General features: G+C 41.2%; 1 protein-coding gene across 5 annotated transcripts in view; it reads left to right on the top strand.

Annotated features, from left to right (window-relative positions):
• Nucleotides 1-23,286, top strand: part of SLC28A3 (solute carrier family 28 member 3) — a 66,886-nt gene that overhangs the window by 8,855 nt on the left and 34,745 nt on the right. For 4 of the 5 annotated variants that reach the window (XM_077148543.1, XM_077148544.1, XM_077148546.1 and 1 more), the window contains exon 2: nucleotides 8,452-8,631. In XM_077148543.1, coding sequence (XP_077004658.1) covers nucleotides 8,545-8,631 — 87 coding nt within the window. In that variant the 5' untranslated portion in view covers nucleotides 8,452-8,544. The remainder of the gene's footprint in view (nucleotides 1-8,451; nucleotides 8,632-23,286) is intronic. The other variant, XM_077148545.1, reaches the window with a different exon arrangement.

Genomic DNA, 23,286 nt, shown 5'->3' on the forward strand with positions numbered 1-23,286 from the left:
AGTGGGGTGTGAACCAGGAAGTTTGACTTCAGAATTCTTAAGAAACAAAACACAAAAACATACATGTACAAAAACAATATACACGCATCGTCTTAGTTTGCCAGGACTGCTGTGACAAATTCCACACAATGGGTTGGCTTCAACACTGGAACTTGATTGACTCCCAGCTTTGGAGACTAGAGACCCAAAGTCAGGGTCTGTCTAGACCGTGCTTCCTCCTGGAGTCTGTGATTCTGATGTCGGCTTGCCACAATCCTTGGAGGTCCTTGGCTTCTGCCTGCCTCCGTCACGTGGTTTCTCCTTCGGTCTCTACTCCTGCTCTGTCATCTGTGTCTCTCTCTAGATTTCCTCTCTTTATATGGTCTCCAGACATATGGATTATGGCCCACCCTGATTCGAATTGGCCTCATCTAAATTGGGCCTTGAAAGATCCTATTCACTAACAATACACACCTTTAATAACATCTTCCAAGTTCCTATTTACAAATAGGTTCAAACCCAAAGGGAAGTGGCTTAAAAGATTCAATCCCCAAAACGCATTAGGAAATCAGAAAATATGAATTATAAGTAAGAAACTGAAACATATTCCCATTACCTTGGGATCACCACTGTTAACACTTTAGTAAATATCCTTCCCGAGCGTTCCCTGAGCTCGTGTGTGTGTGTGCATGCACACAGGTGCGTGTACCCCTCTTGGCTGGTTTTTTGTTTGTTTTAATCAAAATAAGTTTATGCTGTGTATACTGTATTTAATCTGACTTTTTCAGTCAAGGTTCTCAACCTTTCCATGTCAATAACTTCTCATCTTATGTAATGCCCAGTCCATATTAAAATTCTTCCAATTATATTGATGCAAAAAGTTTTGATGGCTGGTTGGTTTCTCCATAAGTCTAAGGCCATGCATGCTTATATTTGGCTATGTTTCCTAATTCTCTTTACATTTAGAATTAGTCCCCATTTTTTTATGAAAGACCCTGACTTATTAAGGATGATAAAACACCTTCTAGACAAGTCAGAGCTCATGTTATGCTGCAGCCTGTCCGTATATATCCTATATTCTCTGTGAATTGGAAGATAGCTCTAAAGGCTTGATGGATTCATATTAAACATATTTAGGCTAGAATTTATCAGAGCTGTTAATAAGCTTTTTTTTTAATTTGCATTGTGCCACAGCAGAAATCCATACTACCTCATTGACGCACTTAAAGCAAATTGCCTGTTTGGATTAGGATTGGCCTATCTCTCCGTTACACTGTTTCGTTTTTACCCTTGTGCCAGCATCTCAACTGTGCAATGTGACTTTTTCTCCACACAAAGTCCAGTGCCCAAGCAGGGATCTGGTACCAACTGATGATAACCTTTGCTCAAGGGATCTCAAAATGATGCTTTTCTAATTTTATCATTTGTTCTATATTTGCTTCTGTCATTATTAAATGAAGGGTAACTTCTTTTCATCAACTGTGGCTATTTGGTTACCATGAAAAATGCAATTCCTTCTGGACAGCAGAAATGCTTGCTTTTTCCTTTTTCATTAGTAAGTTTTACAGTAAGGAATTAAACTATCTGAGATGGTATCAAGCATGAGGGTTTTATTTTTTTAGTGTTTTCATTTAAAAAAGAAATCATTATGGACTCATGAATTTTCATAGATGTGTTTCAATCCGTTGTTTTCTTTGATGTTAAAATTGTCTCAACTTTTATTTTGTTAGCCTTTTCCAGATCACTCCTACCTCTTTTAGGTACAAAGTAGGCCTTAAACATGAGGCAACCTCATGTTTAAACGCTTCCTTGTTTCTAGCACAAAAAGTCCAAGGCACAATTTGTACTGATTCCTTTTAGGGGGGTTGGTATTTAGAAGATGCAATCTGAACATTCAAGCCTCTTCTGTACACATTGTGCTGCCTGCAGGCCAGGCACTGCTCCTGGCACAAGGAGTCTTATGGTATACAAGACGGTCAGTGTCCTCTCCCAAACAATGAGAAAGAACGAGTTCAGGGGCTGATCCAAGTTCAAGTGAAAATGTCCTGAAAATGCTTTTTTTCCAATAGCAGCCTTATTTCCTCAGTTAACAAAAACTACTCACGAATTTCTCATGAACTGGGTCCTGTTTTATCATCCAAAAAGGGACAGAGTGTTTCCCACACGGAATGACCAGTGCAGTGTTGCTTAGGAAATGAAGCCGGAAATGTTCAGTTCCTGGGCTGAGTTCATGGACCTTTGAATTGCACAAGATTAACTCCACCTGATCTGCCAGAGCAGTGCAGCGAGCACCATTACTAACTCCTGTTATATATAAAAATTGGGGAAAATTTCTGCACAAACCCAGCCAGGAGTGAAACCCTGGTTTCTGCTGTCCCCTCAGAAAAATTATTTTCTCAGAATGTTACTATTAAAAGGGAGGATTTTGATCTCTGGAAATCATATCTTCCCAGACTTTAAAATGCGCTTCTTGGGAAGTCTTTATTCATCCACAAATATTATGTTGCCAATACCATACCCCAGGCCAAAAATCAATGTTTATTCTTCACTCCTTTAGTAAGCCTTACCTGAACAGGTGCAATGGTAACATACCTTACATTTAACCCTAGAGAATCAAACCTGAGTGGTGAAGGACTTTTCTTAAGAATACAGTTTTCTGTAGAGTCTGGAATACATGCCTGTTCACTCCACAGTGCTAGACATTTTACCTGCATTACCTCATTTAACCCTCACAACAGATCCTTAAGACAGGCACAGCCACTAAACCCATCTTGTAGACAAGCAAGGGCATTTAGAGAGGTAACAGGCAGTGATTTTCCCGAAGTCCCAGCTAGTTGTAGCAGATAAAGCTTATATTGAAAGCTTGTCTGAGTCCAGAGCCTACCCTCTTAGCTGCTATGTTATACTCATCTGAAACAAACCCAAAGACTTTTTCATAGTAGAGCCAGGAGTAGGGGGAGTTAGACTGGCATCCAGGGTGAGACATTTAAGGAGGCGCTCCTTCCTTAAATGCTCACTGCAGGTGATCCCGTACTTACACAACTCTGGGAGTGAGTGCCTCAACGTTTGCATCCTAAGTCCTCTACTTACTTCACTCTAGGCCTTTGTTCTTGGGGAGAGCTGACCTTTGAGAACATGGGTTCCCTAACAACTCATTTTGGAGCTCACATGTGTTTCCCGGGGCATGTGGGTATGTAGTGATTTTAGTTTCCTTCCTGTTTACCAAGCACTGGGGAGAGAGCAGAGACAAAGATAAGGACCATTCCATAGCTTGCAGTTCCAAGCATACATTCCTAATGGAATCAATACGGTATGCCTGTATTTCGTGCCTTCAGAGTCACTTCAAGTAAGCATGGATTTGCAAATATTTTGAGAATTTCAAAGTACACAGATTAGGTAAACTCTGCTTTCCTGACACCCCATTGGATTGTTCATTTTATTAACCTCTAATACACTTGCCTTTCCCGTGGGTTAATTTAGATTCCAACTCTCCCCACTAATAGAATGAGCACTGTTGGAACTGATTTGGTTGTGCTTTCCCTGGACTTCATTTCTTTCCAGAACTTGGCTCTTGGCGGGACTAGAGTTGGCCAGCCTGTTAAGTGCTCTGGCTAGCCTTTCCTAGTAGCTGCTATGTACTGGGGGAATTGAAAAGAAAAAAACTTAGCTGCAAAAGTGATTTTGTTGGAAAAACAAATACCCAAATATTCTCTATGTCAAGTACACTTTTTTTTGCTTTTTTTCTCTTGGATGATCTGAATAACTGGAGTTGGTTAATTAGATGAAGCTTTGTAAACAATAGGATAACATTTTTGATTTATTAAATACTTCACGATTTATAGACAAATGTTAATATACGAACTGTTTTTGGATGGGGGAAAAACAGCAGGGAGCAGATAAAATTTGTGCTGCAATATATACTACCTCATGTTCAACATAGAGCAATTGTACACAATTTCTAAAAATTCATTCTACTCTTTTTGGAAATGATGGCACCAAAAGAAACAGTTGCCTCATTATAGAACTATATGTATAAGGGAAGAAAAACAATGGAATTAATCTTTTTACTTTCATATTTTCAAAAAATATGGAGAGCATTTATTTTTATTTCATGAGCTTGTATATTACAGTCTTTGCTTTCTCACTCTTTATAAAGCAACTTTTGAGGAACAAAAGAGGATATTGCAATCATTGGGCTAAAAAGCCTGTGTGGTATGGTTACCACATGTTCCAGTTTGCTAGCTGCTGGAATGCAATATATCAGAAATGGGATGGTTTTTAAAAAGAGGAATTTAATAAGTTGCTAGTTTACAGTTCTAAGGCTGAGAAAATGTCCCAATTAAAACAAGTCTATAGAAATGTCCAATCAAAGGCATCCAGGAAAAGATACCTTGGTTCAAGAAGGCAAATGATGTTCAGGGTTTCTCTCTCAGCTGAAAGGGCACATGGTGAACATGGCAGCATCTGCTGGCTTTCTGTCAGGGCTTCTTGTCATCCTCCTTTGCTCTCTGAATTTTCAGCTCTCTCCAAAATGTTTCCTCTATTATAGGATTCCAGTAAACTAATCAAGACCCACTTAGAATGGGCAGAGACATGTCTCCATCTAATCAGGCTTAATACCCACATGGAGCCACACCTCCATGGAGATAACCTAATCAAGTTTCCAGCCTATAGTGCTGAATAAGGATTAGAAGAGACCGTTGCTCCCACAAGGTTGATTAGGATTAAAACATGGCATTTTTAGGGTACATAAACCTTTTCCAACCAGCACATTGCATGTGATGTGGAAGTTGAAATTGAGTTTGAGGGACACGGCAATGGCAAAGCTTATTCCTTCCACATAATGATTCTACACAACTGAAAAATGATTTACAGTGTAGTTTAGTAAAATAGGAGGTTCCTTTTACCTCATTTTCTTATCACAATTTCTATTTCCAAATTGGGCAAAATGAGTCATTGCTTCTACCAAGGAACCATCATTTTAAGTGATAGTCCCATAAATCAAATTAATTCTGGTATTGCAACCAAAGAGTTTAAATTTTCATTAATTCTCAAAAGCCCTTAACCATAGGTTTCAAACACATAGCATTTTAAGTTAAAACTTCTTTGGATAGGATCAGCATATTTTGTATTTGGTATCGTGGTTGCACTGGCAATTTATTCTAAGTTTCACATTTTCCTTTTAGCTGGTGTAATTGAAAAATGGAAGGGGCAGTTTATTGTGCAGAGTTCCAAACTCGTCTTTCTCCACAGCCAAGGGAAGAAAACACATGAGGTTGCTGCATTTTAAGAACAGTTTTCGCAAGGAGGTCAGGCATTGGAGTCAAGTTTCTGCCATTATAACCACAGATGGCAAATTGAAAATTTGTCTTTTCCTCCAGAGGGTAAGGATATTCCATGCCCTTAAACTAGATTGATAGTCTTCAGTTCATAAAGATTATATCTGGTTGCAGCAATTGGTTTCCTCCTCCAACAATTTTACATATAAGTTTCTCATGTTATCTGCTTTCCATTTATCTGTACTGCTCATAATCACATTCCATAAGATTTTCCCCCATTGCTAGCACGATGACTTATTATAGCATGGTGCAGGGATGGGAAGAATTAATGAAAATTCTCATGCCTCTTCATCAGCAAAACTCATTAAGCAGCTAAAATATAAGGAAGCTCGAATGGTGCTGGTAAATGGCGAGGGTTTGGAGTAGAAGTCCAGGAACACAAAGTAAATGAGAGGTCAGAGAGAGTTTTTCCCACAATACCAATATGATAGAGATGTGGGGAGGGGCTGCCCTTTCCCACCATCAAACAGGAAGGCTGGTGCCTTCATTTGTATGCACCACATATCATATGAACAACCACATACCTGACTTTAGGTAGAAAGTATGTACCTAAAACACACATAAATTACTATTTAGAGATCACTGCACATTTTTTTTTAACATTTTAAGATCAATATTTGTTTTGATTTGCTAAAGCTGCCATAATGCTTATGGCATATACCAGAAATGGAACAGCCTTTAAAAAAGGAGTTTATTACAAGTGTACAGTTCTAAGCCATAAAATGTCCAAACTGAGGCACCCAAAGAAAGATACCTTGACTCAAGAAAAGGCTGATCATGTTAGGGGTTTCTCTGTCAGCTGGGAAGATTCATGGCAGTGTCTGCTAGCTTTCTCTCCTGGCTTCTCTTTCAAAATAGCTTCCCTAGGGGTGTTTTCTTTCTGCATCTCCAGAAGTCTCCCGTCTGTGTTGGTTCTGAAGCTTTTTCCAAACTGCAGTCCTTGAAGGGGTGGAGACACATCTCCATGGAAACCACCCGATCAAAAGTCCCACCCCCAATTGGGTAGGTCACTTCTCCATGGAAACAACTTAATCACAAAGATCCCACCCAACAATATTGAACCAGATTAAAGAACATGGCTTTTCCAGGGTACACAGCAGTTTCAAAACGGCACAACATTATAACAGATTTACTATGTGCCAGGCACTATTCTAAGTGTTTCTAAGACTATTAATGCATTTTATCATCTCAAGAACCTTGTCAAATGGGTACTACCATCCCACTCTGCAGATGATGAATCTGAGGAGCAAAGAACGCAGTCACTTGCCCCAGGTTACGTGGCTCGCAAGTCAGGGATCAGCACAATTTTTCATTAAGGGCCACATAGAGAATATTTTAGGCTTGTCATCTCACAATTACTCAACTATGCCACCTTAGCACAAAAGCAGCTATAGACAATATGTAAATGAATGGGCATGGCTGGGTTCCAATAATACTTCATTGTTGGACACTGAAATTTGAATGTCATGAAACTCCCATGAGTTATGAAATATTCTTTTAAATTTTTTATTCTTTTAACTTGTAAAATGCAAAAACCACTCTTCACTCATGGGCCCTATAAAACACGTGGCAGGCTGGGTTTAGTCCGTGAGCTGTCGTGAGTGGCAGAGCCAACATTTGAATCTGGGCAAAATGGTTCCAGTGGTTTCTTAATCATCACATATATATTTTTAATAAAATAATTATGTTCACCATAGAAAATTCAGAAAAATATAAAGGAGAAAATAATAAGCACCCATAAAAACCACAACCAAAAATAACCACTAGTAATATTTAGTATTTTCTTCCAGTCTTTTATGTACTCTGTGCAATGTTCAATTTTTTAATGCTAGTTTTTCACTTATAAGCATCTTCCATGCATCTACACAGGCCACACAATTACAATTTTAATAGTTACATAATACTTCATTTGAAATGCATCAGGGAAATTTCCTGTTTTGAAAGAATCCTACAGCGAATAATTTCATAATGCAAGCTGCCTTTTTATTAAGACAACAGTTTTTATTAAGCAACCATCACCACCATCTAATTTCAGATCATTTTCATCAACTCCCCCCCCAAAAAAAACAACTCCATACCCATGAAGAGTCACTCCTCATCTCTCTTCTCCTCGCCCCAGACAAACCACTAATCTACTCTTTTTGTCTATGGATTTGCTTATTCTCAACATTTCATATAAATGGAACCACACAGTTTATAGTCTTCTCGGTCCATCTTTTTTCACATAACACAATGTCTTCAAGGGTCACCTATGTTGTTGCATGTACCAGTACTCCAATTCCTTTTATCACGAAATAAATTTCATTGTATGGATATACCACATTTCGTTTATCCGTCATGTGATGTACATTTAGGTTGTTTCTACCTTTTGGCCATGTGAACAGTGCTGCTTTGGACATTGACATATATAGAGTTGTTTGAGTGCCCGCATTCAGTTCTTTTGAGTATTCACCTAGAAGTGCGTTTGCTGGGTCACATGGTAATTTTATGTTTAACCTTTTGAGGAACTGCTAAACTATTTTCCACACTGGGCTACACCATTTGACATTCCCACGAACCGTGTATGAGGGTTCCAGTTTCTTCACATCCTTGTCCACGCTTGTTATATTTTTAACTATAATCATCTTAGTGGGTGAGTTAGACCTAAATTTGACTCGGCTTCTCCCTTTACTAGCTAAATGACTCTGAGAGAAAACTCCTTAGCTTTCTTCCACCACCATTTTCCCAAATGTAATATCAGGCTATTCCGAAGACAAGCCAAGCCCATTGTATACGAAGTAGCTAGCAGGTGCCTAGCACATAATAAGTGAATTTTTTATAGCAGCCGACCCTATCACCCCCACCACTCTCAGCTACACAGAGAAAACATCCTAGCTCACTGAGGACTGTAGAGAAAGTGTCATTCTCCATATTCTCCTCATGAGTGAAAATAGGAAGCCAGTAATGGGGACCGGTGAGAAAGACGAATGAGACGGGTGAGCCTGACCAGAACAAGCCATTGTTGACAAGAAGCTTCCACCCTGCCCACCCACCTCACCTGCCCTGCCCCAACTTGGTATTTGCCCAAATCTTTCAGTAGTTTATTGTTGAAACTTCCAGACTGAAGCTTCTCCTTCCTCATTCCTTTCAACAGCAGGTGGCATTCTGACATCAGCAGAGGCTGTGTTCCTTCACCCAGGCAGGGGAGACCTCCAGGCCAGATATCGGAATAGAATTCACAGCAAGCATGAGCCCAGCCAGAAACCAAGAGCTTGTGAAGCTGAGAAGGGTCACAGCATCCGGAGCTGAGGGCCATAGCAACGTTGTTTTCCAGGTGAGCCAGAGTTTCATCTAATTTTTCTGCTTCAGACCAAGTGAATGGAAATAATGCTCTTTCCTTACTGCTCTGGCAAGTTCCTTAATTAAAGCAGTGGTGCTATTGGGACACAATAGGATTTTTTTTATGGCATGCCTTAAGCCTGTTTTTCCTTCTTGGACTCTTGGGTTGACAAACCTGAAAAGTTTCTTTGAACTAGACCAGTTTTGTTCCTGACTTAGCCCTGTCACTTAGAAACTTGACTAGCGTTTTCTTTTTCTTTTGTTTTGGGCTGGTTGCAGGGGTAGAGCATTTACTTGCAGGCAGCTTTCCAGAAGACTGGTGAGAGGAAAAGAATAAGGAGTGAAGTGAGGAATCCATAGTCCAGATGGAGTTTACCTCCCCTGGGCTCCTTGCTTCGAGACCCAGGTCTGTCAGCCTTGGAGGCTGGCCCGCTTGCCCGCCCAGAGCAGCTGGTTGTGCAAACCAGGCTCACGTCATCATCAACCCCGATTCACCGAGTAATTAAAGCTGCTCAGCCCAGGGCTGCGTGCTGCAGAGCCGGAAGGAGGTCTGTCACTGGGAAAATACCACAGCCTGTTCTGATGGGGCCTGGGAGGGTGTTTCTCCATCGGGTCCGAGGGGTGCTGGCTTCCCTGACACTAGGTAGTTACTGGAGCTCAGGAAAAGACATAGAGGCTGCATGAACAGGCGTCAGCAACCTCTTGAGCTTCAGGAAAACGAAATGGTAAAACGAAACTGCCAGATGCTAGTGAAGAAAGAAATGAGGAAACTAAAGGGGCTTTGACATGAATCCTGACTCTCCCACTCACGAGTGACTTTTGGCCTTTCTTGCCTCAGTTGAGTTGCCTGCACAGTGTTCATTGATACCTTTCTCATGAGTTATAAGGATTAAATGAGGGTAAAGAACATAAAGTCTCTATTATTCAAGGAATGGAAGAGGTAGGACTGGATAAAGAGTCATAATGAGTATGACAGCAAGAAAAAGGGGTGCAATGGAGAAGGGCCCATGTCCCCAGTCACTGCTGCTTGAGGGAGGTGAGGAGCACACACCCCTCCCCAAGGCAGCCCTTTTCGGGGTTCCCCTTTAAGGGGGCACTTGCTTCTATCAAAACAACAGCATCCCCAGTCCTCATGCATCAAGCAGGGTGACCCAAACACAGCACACACAATCCAACAGCAACCAGGGGTGATTGGGTGATATCTTCCAATGCGTGTATTCTAACAATTTCCAGAGACATGCATTTATTCAACAAAATCATTAATCGCCTCATAGATAATGGGCACCGTTAGGAACTGACATCAATTCAAGAAGGAACACAACCCTGCTCTTAACCCCAAGAAGCAGAGCAGGCAGAAACAAGCTGTTACAATACATTGTGATGTGAAAAAAACAGTGTTGGATGGCCCACTAAGTACATTGCAAATAATGTGTAGATTGTGCTGGGTTGACTGGGAAGCCTTTGAAGACATGGCAGAGGGAGAGGAAACTTCAACTAGGGCTTAAAGGATGGGCAGGGGTTTCCAAATCAGAGCAGGGGAGGGAGTGAAGTTGAGCATTGTAGACAAAGAGAACTCTCTGTGCACCAGCCCAGGGGAACGCAAGGAAAGGAGACATGCTGGCCTAGATCATGTGGCTTTCATGTATACTTTTCATGTATACTAAACAACATTTGAGAAGGAATCAAAATTTAGAGTGACTGTCAAATAGTTATTCTTAAAACTTAAGATCACTTGGGTGGCCTTGTTGAAGGGAGACTCAAATGGAGGGATTTGGGTGTGCTTGGGCCACCAGCTGGGAGGTTAGTATGATAATCAGAACTAGGCTACTGGTGATCGGTTCAGGGGTGGAGGTACTTCTGCAGTAGAATTGGCAGGACCTGAGAGTGGAAGGATGTAAGAGTCTAGCTTATTGGGGTGACTTAATATCTCAGTGTTCTCCACAAGAGAGGACAATAAGACTACCTACCTTGGAATTGTTGGGAGAATTAAATGAGCCAATATATGTGGCAGTGGAGTAAGGCTAGGAACATAATAATGGCAGCTCGTAGTGCTGGAGCAAGTTAAGGAAATTGAGGACTCAGCATCTCTAGCTTGGGATATTGGCTTGAAAGTGATTTTTCTTTGCCTAAATAGGAATCTGAAATTAGGTTAGGAGCGAGGAAGAGAATGCGTTCAATTTGAACTCGTTGGAAGTAAAGTGATTCCAAACATCTAGGTAAAGGGTAGAGATGAAGTAGGAAGCTTACAGCATAGCCGCACCTGCAACATAGAAGAGGCTCATAAATTTGGGTGCTGCTAATACAGAGATGAGCCACGGGTCTGGATAAGATCACCATGGTGGAAAACCAGGGAAACAACAGGGTTGAAAGCATGAAGTGGTAGAAGAGTAAGAGGGCCACAGAAAGAGGGGCAGAACCAGGAGAGGGAAGGGTCTGGAGATGCCAGTGGGAAAAGGCTATAAGGTCAAAGGAAAGAATGCAAAGAAGCCCATTGAAAGAGGACATGAGTTTGCTTGATTTGCCATTATTGGTGACCCTGAGGGTAGAGTGGGTGGGCTGGGAGAAGTCTGTGTTATGAATGGTAGTTAAGAGGTAAGAGAAAATGTGGACAGACTGAACATTCCTCTGGCAGGGAGAAGAAGGGATAAGAGCTTTTCCGGGGAGGCATGGTCAAGTTTAGGGTGGAGAGTGTATTTCTTTTACTTAAAAAAAGAAAATCATTTTCACTATGAAATATACATAAAAACACAAATGTCCAACTTATACTGTGAAGACTTATAATACTTTACTTCCTAAGTACGATCACCAAGCACCACTTTTACCTGTTTCTGAACTGTCTATGAATAGATACAATATAGATTTCTTTGCTCATTTTAAAACTTCTGTAAAGAATTAGGCTGCATAAATTCTATTGTTCAACTTTATATTTCCAAGATTCAGCCATGTTATTGGATGTAACTGCAGTTCATTCAATTTCACTGAGGTTCAGTATAAATATTCCATAATGTATCCGTTTTATATGTGCATTGTCAAGTTTGGGGCTTCTACTTTGAATACTCCTGTGCATGCCTCCTGGTGCCCAGTAACTGATTTATTCTGGGGTTATACTAAAAGGAGCATCTGACACAGTTTTCACAATCCCACAGTTACATTGCAAAGGCTCTATCATTATACAGTCATCTTAAAGAAACATGGCTCTGGAACCAGCTCTACAGTTTCAGGCACATCCCTCTACCCACACTAATACACCATGAACTAAAAAGGGGATATCCATGTAATATATAAGAATAACCTCCAGGATAACCTCTCAAATCTTTAAAATCTCTCAGCCACTGACTCTTTATTTTGTCTCATTTCTCTCTTCCCCCTTTTAGTTGAGAAGGTTTTCTCAATCCCTTGATGCTGAGTCCCAGCTCATTCTAGGATTTCTGTCTCCACATTGCCAGGGAGGTTTACATCCCTGGGAGTCATGTCTCACATAGAGGGGGAGGGCAGTGAGTTCATTTGTCATGTTGGTTGAGAGAGAGATAGGCCCCATCTGAGCAACAAAAGAGGTTCTCTGGGGTTCTCACCAATATTGATCTGTCTCTAGTTTCAGCCATTCTGGTAAGTGTACAGTGACATATAATTGATGTCTTAATTTTCACCTTTCTGATTACTAAAGAGCTTAGGCACCTTTTCATGTATTTGTTTTCCATTCGATGCCTATTTCATGAAATACGAGTTAAGCTTGCCCAGTTTCTCTGCTGAATTTTGACTTTTTCCTATTGATATGAAGGGGCCAATCAGGAGTTGAGGATGTAAGCCTTGTCTGTTATATGATTTGCAGATATCTAGTACCATTTTGTCTACTATTTGTGTTCAGCCACAATTTCTTCAAGTATTCTTCTGCTCCTATCTCTTCTCCTTCTGGAAATCCCGTTATGTAGATTGTAGTATACTTTCTGGTGTCCCATCAGTCTCTGAGGTGCTGTTATTCATCATTGTTTTCCTTTCCTGTCCCTTAGGCTGCGTAATCACAATTGGCTTATTTTTCAAGTTCACTGGTTCTTCTGTAAACTCAAATCTGCTTTAAGTTCTTATAGTAAATTTTTCATTTCAGTTATTGTACTTTACAATGCCAAGATTTCTATTTTTTTATAATAGCAAACTCTTTATTTATATGATAAGGATCATTCTTATACTTTCCTTTAGTTCTTTAGGCACTCTTTCCCATGTTCTTTGAATATATTTCAAATAGCTGATTTAGGGGGTGCAAGGGTGGTTCAGCGGTTGAATTCTCACCTGCCATGTGGGAGACTCAGGTTCAATTCCCAGCCCATGCACTTCCCAAAACAAACAAACAAGCAAACAAACAAAAAACTTAAAAAAAATGGTACTGCAATAACGGGATGCTCACATGGGGAAAGAATGAAATGTGACTCCCGCCATAGAGCATACAAAACAAAAAAAAACATAGCTGACTTAAAGTCTTTGTCCAGTAAGATTAATATCTAGGCTTCTCCAGAGACAGTTTCTATTGGCTACTTTTTAATCCCTGAGCATCTCATGCTGTTTAGTTGAAAATTGAACATTTTAAATAATCCCTCCTTCCCAGAGTTTGGTGTCTCTATTTATTGTCGTCATTGATGTTGCTGTCTGTTTAACGACTTTCCTGAATTATCTGTATTCCTTCTTATATGTGACCCTTGAAATCTCCACTTGACTGGCTTAGTAGTCAGCTAATGACTGGACAGAGAATTCCTTGATTTCCTGAAACCAATAAGTCTCCCAGTCTTTGCGGAGAAGGCTCTGTGTTTGTATTGGGTTATGTCTTCAGACAGATTGCAACTCTGCTTAGCCTTCACTGCCTACTACTTTTAAGCCTCAAGGTCAGACAGATGTGAAAGCCTGCAGCCTTCTCGGGACTTTCCTGGGCATAAGCTCAGCCCTGGGCATGTGTGTGGCCTTTTAGATTGCAAGAAATGTCAAGAGCTTTACAAAGCCCCTTACACTTTTTTGTTGGCTTCTTATTTTCCTCAACCACTTCAGGTAACTGTGATTGTTTTCAACAAATCCCCAGGAAAAAGCACTGGTGGGCTCTGAGTCAGATCAAACAAGAACAAGCCCTGCGCATGGGATTTTCTAAATTGTTTAAATAATGGGATATGGACTTTGGAGGAGCGCCAGCCCCTTTCTTTCCCCTCCCAAGGCTACTACACTGTTGGTTTTCACTGTGATTTTAGGGCTGTTTCCTCGTAGGTTATCCCCACCCCCACCCCCCACCCAAGGCTGCCATGGTTCTGGGGAGAAAGGAGGATGGAACTAAGGTAATTTAAAACACTACATTCTTACTGAGATTCAGCCATTTTTCTTGAATCAACATTCCCTGGATTGGTACAAGATTTTAATTTCCCGAGCTCTGAAAATGTTTTTTTGGCAATTTTGTGAATATTGCCATCTTGACGCCCTCATTTCTGGGGGCATCACTAACAGCCTTCTATTTAAACAGCAAAGTCAGACACGTCACGGGGGAATTTGGGTATGAACAAGTGATGAATGCTATTAGCCACACTTTTGGTTTCCGGGGAATGAGAGTGGCCTAGGGCAGAAGATGCTGCATCGTCTTCAGCCAGGAGTAGAGCAAGGGCTTCAGTCTGAGGCTTATGGACATTCCTGTGGTATTTTACCAAAACTGGGGAAAGAATTCAACACTTCATGGTTTCAGGAAAAGGAAAGGAGAGGAGGGAGTTTGGATGCCATTTTATACAATGACCATCCAAGAGAGACAACCTTCGGACTCCCGGAGGCTTCTTCTGTGGCTCAGAGGACGGCCTGGCTTGTCATCCGTCTCTGAGCCTAAACCGGTTGTCATGCAGATGTCATGTCAGTAATAACTGGAGGCTCAGGGTCATTGTGGGGCCACCAGCTTCAGCTGGGTCATAAGGTAGTGTATTCCTGCCAGCACATCCCAGCCCTCAGGACTGGGTAGAGGGGAGTGCTGCAGAAGTTTTCAGGAGAATGCTCTTGTCTCAGTTAAGACAGAGCAAAACTGGTTACCACACTCTAGTTTTCATTTTCACTACTGACTATAAAAACCTCTAGTGTCCCTTAACATAAATTGTGGATGGTGGTGCCTGCTGACCCACCTCATCCAGACACCACTGGTGTCGAATGGAGACGCTGGGTCCTGGATGTTAACCGAGCAGTTAATTGTCAACTTGGGAAAAAAGGTGGGACGTCTGGAGTTTTGTGTCGTTGGATTATTGTGGGCATGAACCCCAAGTCTGTAGAGTTCTACAGAAGTCTGGAATGCTATCTTCAGACTGCAGATTTAGGCAGACATAATGCATCATGATTTCCCCAAAAGCCAGGATTATGGATCGTTGGTGATGTTTAATTTCACTTCATATCCAGGCTGGGTAAATCACTTACAGTCTCGCATGACTAAATACTGGTTTTGTTTCCCAGCCCACCCCCTTTGAAAGGAAGTTTAAAAAGAAAAAGATATGCTTGTTTTGTGTTCTTTGTAAATAAAGTTTGCAGTCTGTTATGAAAATCCTGACTTTGACATGAGTAAATCACCTGGTTAAGGGTATCCAGGAACAAAGTAGATGATTACCAGGAACAGCGTTGTCAGGAGACAGGGAAATGTTCAGGAAGACTTCTTGAGGTGTTTTGCCATCTTCTGGTTCTGTAAGTCTGAGGGTTTGTTTGCTTCTTTTCCCCCTAGAGCCATTAATTGATTCAACAAAAATGTACTGACCTCTGATGTTGTACCCAGTATGTGCTAGGAGATGGAAGTAGAGAGCTATTATTTGATTAGTGAGAGCAAAAATAACAAGCTAGCACAGCTCAATCCAAACATATTGAGCACCTACTGTGTGCTAGGTGGAAGGAAATGATTCAATAGGGTGCAAAAGATGTCATTCCCCCAAGTGGCCTTGTCAAAAACTATTTTATTTTTCCATATTACATTATGTGGGGGAGTCAAGGCCTGGAGTGAGAAGGTACAAGAAGCATCTTCAGGGAGACAGAAAGGCAGATAAAACCAGGAAGAGAGACCAGGTCTCATGGTTTATTTCAGGACTGTTTGCTGATTGCAGAATCTTGGTTTCAGGAATCCAAAATGGATAAAAAGCTTAAATTTAAAGTAAAATTTCTATACCCTCAAGAACATTCCAGAATAAATGAGCCAGCCGGATTGTAAGGGGTTGTAACTGAAAGTAATGCTATAAATTAATCCTTGAAACATGGTCAGAAGGCAACTCATATCAGGCGCAGGTCTCTTTCCACCGTGAAAATGTCCAGCCATAGAAAACCGCCTCAAAGGGGCCTCGGCGGCGGTCTGGAAAGAAGGAACAGCACAGCACCAACAAGAGGGAACCAACAGTTAATAGGGCCCAACACAAAAATATTCCCTTGAGTATGAGAACACAGGTACAGCGAGGCTTTATGACTCAGAGGACTTTGAGATTAGAATCAACATATACCTAGAAGATAATAGTGCTTGTGACAACATCAACACATCACAGGAAAACAGGCCAGAGAATTATCAAAGAAGTTTCAGAACGTTTGCTTAATGTATAACTAGATAAATGGTTTGGCCATTCTTCTCTCGTGGGGTGAAGGGTGCTGTTTTCCCTCTGGTCTGTGATCTCATCGTGCAGGCTGCTACGTGCTTAAAGCTTCACTTGTCTCTTAAGGGAGGGGCTCTGGCCCCTGGGTTGCCACAGAAAACATATCTGCTCCCCTGTGGACTATCCAGTTGCTTTACTTTCCTGACCTGCATAACTTTGGGAGGGTACCAGAAGCTCCCAGCAACACAACCTCTATGCCTGTTTTCCTGCTGCAGAGGAGCCCACCTACTCACGGGTCTCAGCTTCACATCCGACAGCCCCAGCAAGACAAAGCTGGAGAGGACCGTTAGTTCCACCAACACGTGTGTGTTAAATGAATACATGATGCAAAGAGGAGCAGGACATTGTTCTGTTCTCCAGAAGCTCACAATGCAATGGAAGAAGGCGCACACACAATATATGGACACCTATGGGCTCCGCTTCCCTGCCAACGTCCCTCCTTTCAATTATATCCCTTTACAGCTCTGCTTGCATTTAAAGAAAAAAAATATGTTTTTTTCTGATTCAAAATACTGAGGCCTGAGTTTCCCAAACACCAGAGAGTCCATCGGCTCAGCAGCATTTGCCAAAGGAGGAAGTTGGCTACAGAGCACCAGTCTAAATGTGCACAGCAGCCAGGGAGGTTTGAAAGTATAAATTGATTAACTGAGGGCCAGACCCACACAGGTACAGGGGGCAGGGAGCAGAGGCATGTTGACACCAGCAGGACATGGAGAGAGAGACAAAGGAGCCCACCTGGCCAACAAAAGGCAGGTTAGGCTTCCTGCTGGCCTGCATTGCCACTTCCTCGTTCCTGCCGCCCGAGCTGAGGGCTTTAGAGCGGAGAAGAAAGGGAAAGAAGTAGCACAGGTGTGGGGAGCTGAGGGGGCCTAAGCTGCTCCAAGTATTGGCTGCACTGTAGGTGACCTAGACCTCCGCTAAAGAGAACAAGTAGTCCCTTGTGAAGGAGGAAGTCAGGGAGGGAGGAAAGCATTGAGCATCTGAAAGGAGCCAGCTGGTAGTCTCTGGCAGCAAGGCATGGAGTGTTTAGCTAAGGCCTTATATCTGAATCATTATGAGGAAGACAAAACAGATTCTTCAGGTTAATAGTGAAGGCTCTGAGTCAGATTGCCTAATCTCTGTTTTCTCTGTTTCCACAAAAGCCATGTAAGTCACTGGCTCCTCACAAATGCACAAATATTAGCTATCATTAATTAAATCCTTTAACTGAGGGAGTTAGTTTGGTCAGGCCCAACCAAATTTTGAGGTCCAAGTGTGGAATCTGCCCCTTCCTACAGCAAATACTAGTCTGCCAAAGCTGCCAGAATGCAACACACCAGAGATGGATTGGCTTTTAATAAAAGGGGACTTATTTAGTTAAAAACATATAGTTCTTCAGAAGAAAGACAGCTAACTCGCAACTGAGGTTCCTTCTTACATGGGAAAGCACAGGGTGATCTCTGCTGGCCTCCTCTCCAGGCCTCTGGGTTCCAACAACTTTCTCCAGGTTGATTCCTTTCTGCATCTCCAAAGGCCTGGGCTGAACTGCAAGTGCTGAGATGAGGTATGCTGAGCTGCTTAGGCTGTGCTACGTTGAGCTCTCTCATTTAAGCACCAGCCAATTAAATCAAACATCATTTATTGCAGCAGGCATGCCTCCTAGCAGACTGCAGATTAATTAGCAACAGATGAGGTTCACATGCCATTGGCTCATGTCCACAGTAATAGAACTAGGCACCTTCACTTGGCCAAGTTGGCATCTGAACCTAACTACCACACCACCCATGTAAAACTTAGGGAAGAGGATCTGGAGATGCTAATACGCAAGTTTAAATTATTATCACATCAGTGAAATGGAAACCTGGAGTCTCAGGTGTCTGCCAGCCTGGGAGACACCTCTGCTTTCAGTGTCTGTGTTTCATCAAAGGACTTTAAAGCAATATTTCAAATATTTTGGTTCATTCCAATCCCTTTCCAGGTTAGTCCAATGCATTTAAAAAAAACTCGCATATGCTGCACATTTACTCCATGTATTTCTAATTAATTTACATTTATTTATTTGGCATTCTTTGGAAAGAAGGATTTGGTGGCCCAGGTGACCATAAGAAACTCCCCCCACACACACACAAAATGAACAAATCAAAATGCCTGTTCTATAGCACTGTTGCCTCACTATCAACTGTCCTGTCACAATCTAATCCAGGCCAGGACAGTCTTTAGGAGGAAGTGACCATAACTCCCCAACACAGCACAGCCGACCAGAACGTCATCCTGCAAGCGGTTCAGACTGTGGCATAAAATGTACCTTTCCATGTGCAGGGCTGGCGAATGTCTGAAGCACAGGCCCATTTCACTGGACTTGCTGGGAAGGTCCCAAGTTGTGTTATCTGCTGTATAGATCAGAGACAGCAAAAGATGATTTTGAATAGCTTAGGGCCTATTGGAGATATTCCAAGATGACGTCACAAGGCGACTGCATCATTAAGGATATCCAGTGTAAGCTATAAATAGTATATTGTATATAATGTTTCTTAATCCCACAAACTTGATGCTGGAGAACCCCAGGAGTTCTAGAGGTGGAGACCTCAACCAGGGACTGGTATCGCAAGAATTCTTGACTCAGTCACAGGAAAGAATCCAAGGACTAGTGAGTGTGTACACCCAAAATTCAATGCATAGCGGAAGTGCACACTCCAAGGAATTGAGCGTGGGTGTTCTCCAAAGGACAAGAAGCCCTCTGAGGTCAGGATCTGGCATCCCATGCTAATGAGGGATTGATGAGCTGCAGCTTTCATTGGCATCCACCTAAGTGAGGGCTGAGTGTGCATGCACCAAAAGGAACTTCTTGTTATGGGTCTTAGGATCACTTTCCTCTCTCCCCTTCCCTATGTAACTGCCTCCCTACTGCCCTGGCCTACAGGACTCAGGGAGAAAAGCCTTAAATCTATAATCAGCTTGCAGTCTGAATTTTGATCCCTTCAGAAAGACTTGGAATTTGCTTATTAAAAACAGCTCAGAGAAGGACATATGAATAAGAAGGATCTTAGTTCCAACTGATAGAGTCAAAGGGATTATAAACTTGTTTATTTTTTCCCAACCGTAGGAACTTTTCTAGAACATTTCCAGTTCCCCCATGGCAAAATGGGTCACATCTTTGGAATTTCAGACGCAGTCAGTCTCATTCCAATTAACCTGCAGAAGTAGCCCCTTGAAATGTTTAATAGCCTCTTATTGCAACTGTAAATAATCAATTGTATAATTTGTTGTTGACAGCTTGTTTTCCATGACAACAAGGGGCATGCTGACAATCCCCAGTAACTAGCACAGTGTACAGTCCATAGCAGGGGACAAGAGATATTTGTTGGAGGGATGAATGAGAACAGAACGCTAGGAAGCTGTATGTATCGTTAAGGTTGGGTAGAAAAATCTGATATGGCAGCTGGGGAGTAGGAGGACACCGGACAAGTGTGATAACACAGAGGTCAGGACAGAATTGTGGGGTTTTTTGTATGTTGTATGGCAGGGGTCACATTTCATTCTTTTTTCCATGTGAGTATCCCCTCATTGCAGCACCGTTTGCTGAATTTTTGCTTCCTTTTTCATTTGTTTGTTTGCTTGTTTGTTTGTTTTCGGGGGGAAGTGCATGAGGACAGAATAGTTTAAAGAGGAACGTGGTCTGCTGCATATGATGAATATGGATTTGGGGCCACTCATGAGCATTTTTGACCCTGGCAAGAGTGATTTCCATGGAGCGGTAGGAGTGGAAGCCTGGTGGGCATGAAGAGTGAACATGGACAAGGAGGGAGACAAGGAAATAGAGCCAAGTACAGGTAGTTCTTTTCAGAAAATTGGTTTTTAATGGGAGGAGAGAGAAAGAATGCTTACCTGTGAGTTCTGGGCTTTGGAGCAAGTAAAGATTGATAATTGTGCAAATACTGGAGAATCAAGGGAAGAAGGGGGTGAGTCATACAGTGCAAGAGAGCCCAGACCACTGTGGGCAGAGTAAGGAGGCCAAGGCGTTGTCACATCATTGGACTGGATTCAGGGCTGGACTTTAGACTTCTCTGGTCTTCTCCCTTCCAAATAAGTAGTAGATGTTCTGAAGGGAGTATTTTTCTTCCAAACAAATCTGCCTAAGTCAAAGAAAGGCAAGAAGCAGCAGGCAATTAGACCCAGGCTGGAAGAATCGAATCTCATCAACACAAACATCAAAAGCTACAGTGAGAGTGAAAAACAACCCAGCAGCAGCAGGGGCACGGATAAGATTTGGCTACATAGTGGGCAATTCTACATTTATATGACTAGCTAAAAGCTAGCTCCAGGAAACTCTGTATGTAAAAAATAAATACTCTTATTTTTTTACATGGGCAGGCACTGGAACTAAACCTGGGTTTCTGGTATGGCAGGCAAGAACTCTGCCACTGAGCCACTGTTATCTGCCCATAAATATTTATTTTTTAAAAAGCATTTTAACCCTTTCAAGCAGGAGACCCAGGTTCGATTCCCGGACCATGCGCCCCAAGACAAAACAAAACAAAAGCATTTTAACAAATCTAACTCAGAGTTTTTGGTCCTATCCCCAGATTTGAAAGAAGAGCAGACCACACCACCATCTGTCCACACACATACAGAGACACACACAGACACACCCACACAAGTTTGCTCTTGTTATTACATCACTCTGGAGTTCCTTTTGGAACCTTCAAAAACTGGCCAATAGTTTCATATCACGACCAAGAAACAATATTGATTCCCTATCATCTAATATAGTTCATGTATCAATTTCCCAGTTGTCCTGAAATTATTCACAATTTTTTTAAAAAGCCATTGGTTATGTCTCTTTCAGTCTTAACAATTCAGTCTGCAGCACTGTTTCTTTTGTTGTTCATAACATGGACAATTTTGAATGGTCAGGGTCAAATGCCTTATTTAATAGGCTTGGGAGAGCAGCGCCACCAAGTGGACATGATGTGCAGCAACCTCTCAGCCCACGTGAACCTTGCTTCTCTGGCATGGGAATTACTATTGGCAGCTAATTTGTATTTCACCTTCCAGATATAAACCAGGGACTTTGATGCATTCTGATAGTCTAAATGACCACTTTTAGGGAAAAAAAATCATGTGACATATGCTTCATAAACAAATACGCGAGATACTTAAACATCATTGATTTGCCATCATTTTATTTTAAGAATCTGAGCATGATGTAATGAAGATGATGCTAAGGCAGGATCTTGGTAAGGTCCATATTTTCTCAGATGCATCCATACAGGGGGCAGGAGATGCATGGGGGAAGCCCTCCGATGGGCTTGGTGAGGAGAGGGGCACATCCCATTCAAGAGCTTGTAGGAAATGGATGTGAAAGACAGAAAAGTACCGTCACTACATTATATTAATGCATATGAGTAGTGAAAGATAAAATAGTTCATAAAGTACAGAAGGATTCAAACAAAAAAATAAAAGACTTACTTTTCCTTCTCCCCGTGCCTGCCATGCCCACCTCACAGAGTTCCATCCTTCCACACACTTCCCTTATGTGCCTGCACCTGTTACATTTTTACACAATGGAATCATATTGCACACAACCTGTTTCAAATTTAATGTATTCTGCAAAGCTTGCTTTGCAGCACAAAGACTGACTATTCTATAGTGTGAATAACATAATGTATTTATCCACGGGGACATGTAGGCACTTTTCAAGTTTTGTTTGAGTTTCTTAAGCGTATTTGTTTAAAACAAGTTCAAAGAAATATCCTTGAACACACATTGTTTCCCACATGTATAAAGTCTGTAAGGTAAATTTCTAGAAATAGAATTCTGAGCTAGATTTGGGAAGACACTGCCAAACTGCCTGCCAATTACAATCCCACAAGGTATTAAAGTGCCTGTTTTCTCATTATATTAAATATTTTTATTTTGACAATTCAATAGATGAAAGGAGGTGTTCTCAGTTGTAGTTTGGATTTCTCTTCTAAGTGACGTTGAAACTTTTTCATATAAAAAATATTATTATCCACTTTTTAGTAAACTGATTGTTTATAATCTTTGGCCATTTTTTCAATTGTATTTGTTTAGATGCTTGCTATATATTAAGGAACACAGTCTCTTTTCTTTATTCTAAGTGGCAACTTTTCCTGTTTGTTTTTGACTTTCACTTTTTAATGCAGGGTTTTTTCTGTAGGCAAATGTACCAATCTTTTCTTTTACGATTTTTAACTTACTTCCCCTAAGTTGAGATTTTTTTTAAAAACTTTCTTTTATAAATTTTATTTAATGTGTTTAAATTTTTAATTCATCTGCAATTTACATTTGTGTAAAGTATAAAATGAGGAGTCCAATTACTTTTCCTCTACATCATTACCCAGTTGTAACATTCTCAGTTTCAGTCTTCTCTTTTTTTAGCTTTGCATCTAAACATCAGTGAAAATGGACACTTTTTTAATCTTTTTCTTAACTTTTAATGAGAATTCACTTCTGAGATGAGATACGTACATTTTAGGATCGTCTATCTTATTAAGTAATTAAAATGAAAAACTTTATTGAATTTTATCTGATGTCCATTTCAGGTCCATCAGTTACTCACAGATTTGGAGAACCCTGATTTACCATCTGGGCCTGCATACTTTTAGGAGGAATATCTTCTCGATGGCCTCCTGTTTCTTACATAGTAACTAGCCAATCTCGTTTCATTTTTCAATGAACCAGATCTTACATGACCATTTCTGTTTCTTAATTCCTCAATTTCCTCTTTATCCTTAGCCATACTGACAATGTGCCCTTTATTCTGGCCACGTGTTCTGATAAAATTGGATCTGTCCTGTATCTACTTGTTGAAGACTGCTTCGAAAACTATTGCTTTTTTTCTTTCTTTCTTTGCTTTGTATATATGTCATATTATACAATAAAAAAAAAGTTAAAAAAAAAAATCCCCTAGAAGGAGTACCACAAATTAATGGGGGAGATAAAGATGGGTCATTTCAGTAATTTCCTGTGTTCCAGAAGGTATAATATGGTTTTTGAAACTGAACAATAGGAAAAAATTGCTAAAGACT

This window comes from Tamandua tetradactyla, chromosome 2, assembly GCF_023851605.1.
Source record: "Tamandua tetradactyla isolate mTamTet1 chromosome 2, mTamTet1.pri, whole genome shotgun sequence".
Classification (NCBI taxonomy): Eukaryota; Metazoa; Chordata; class Mammalia; order Pilosa; family Myrmecophagidae; genus Tamandua; species Tamandua tetradactyla.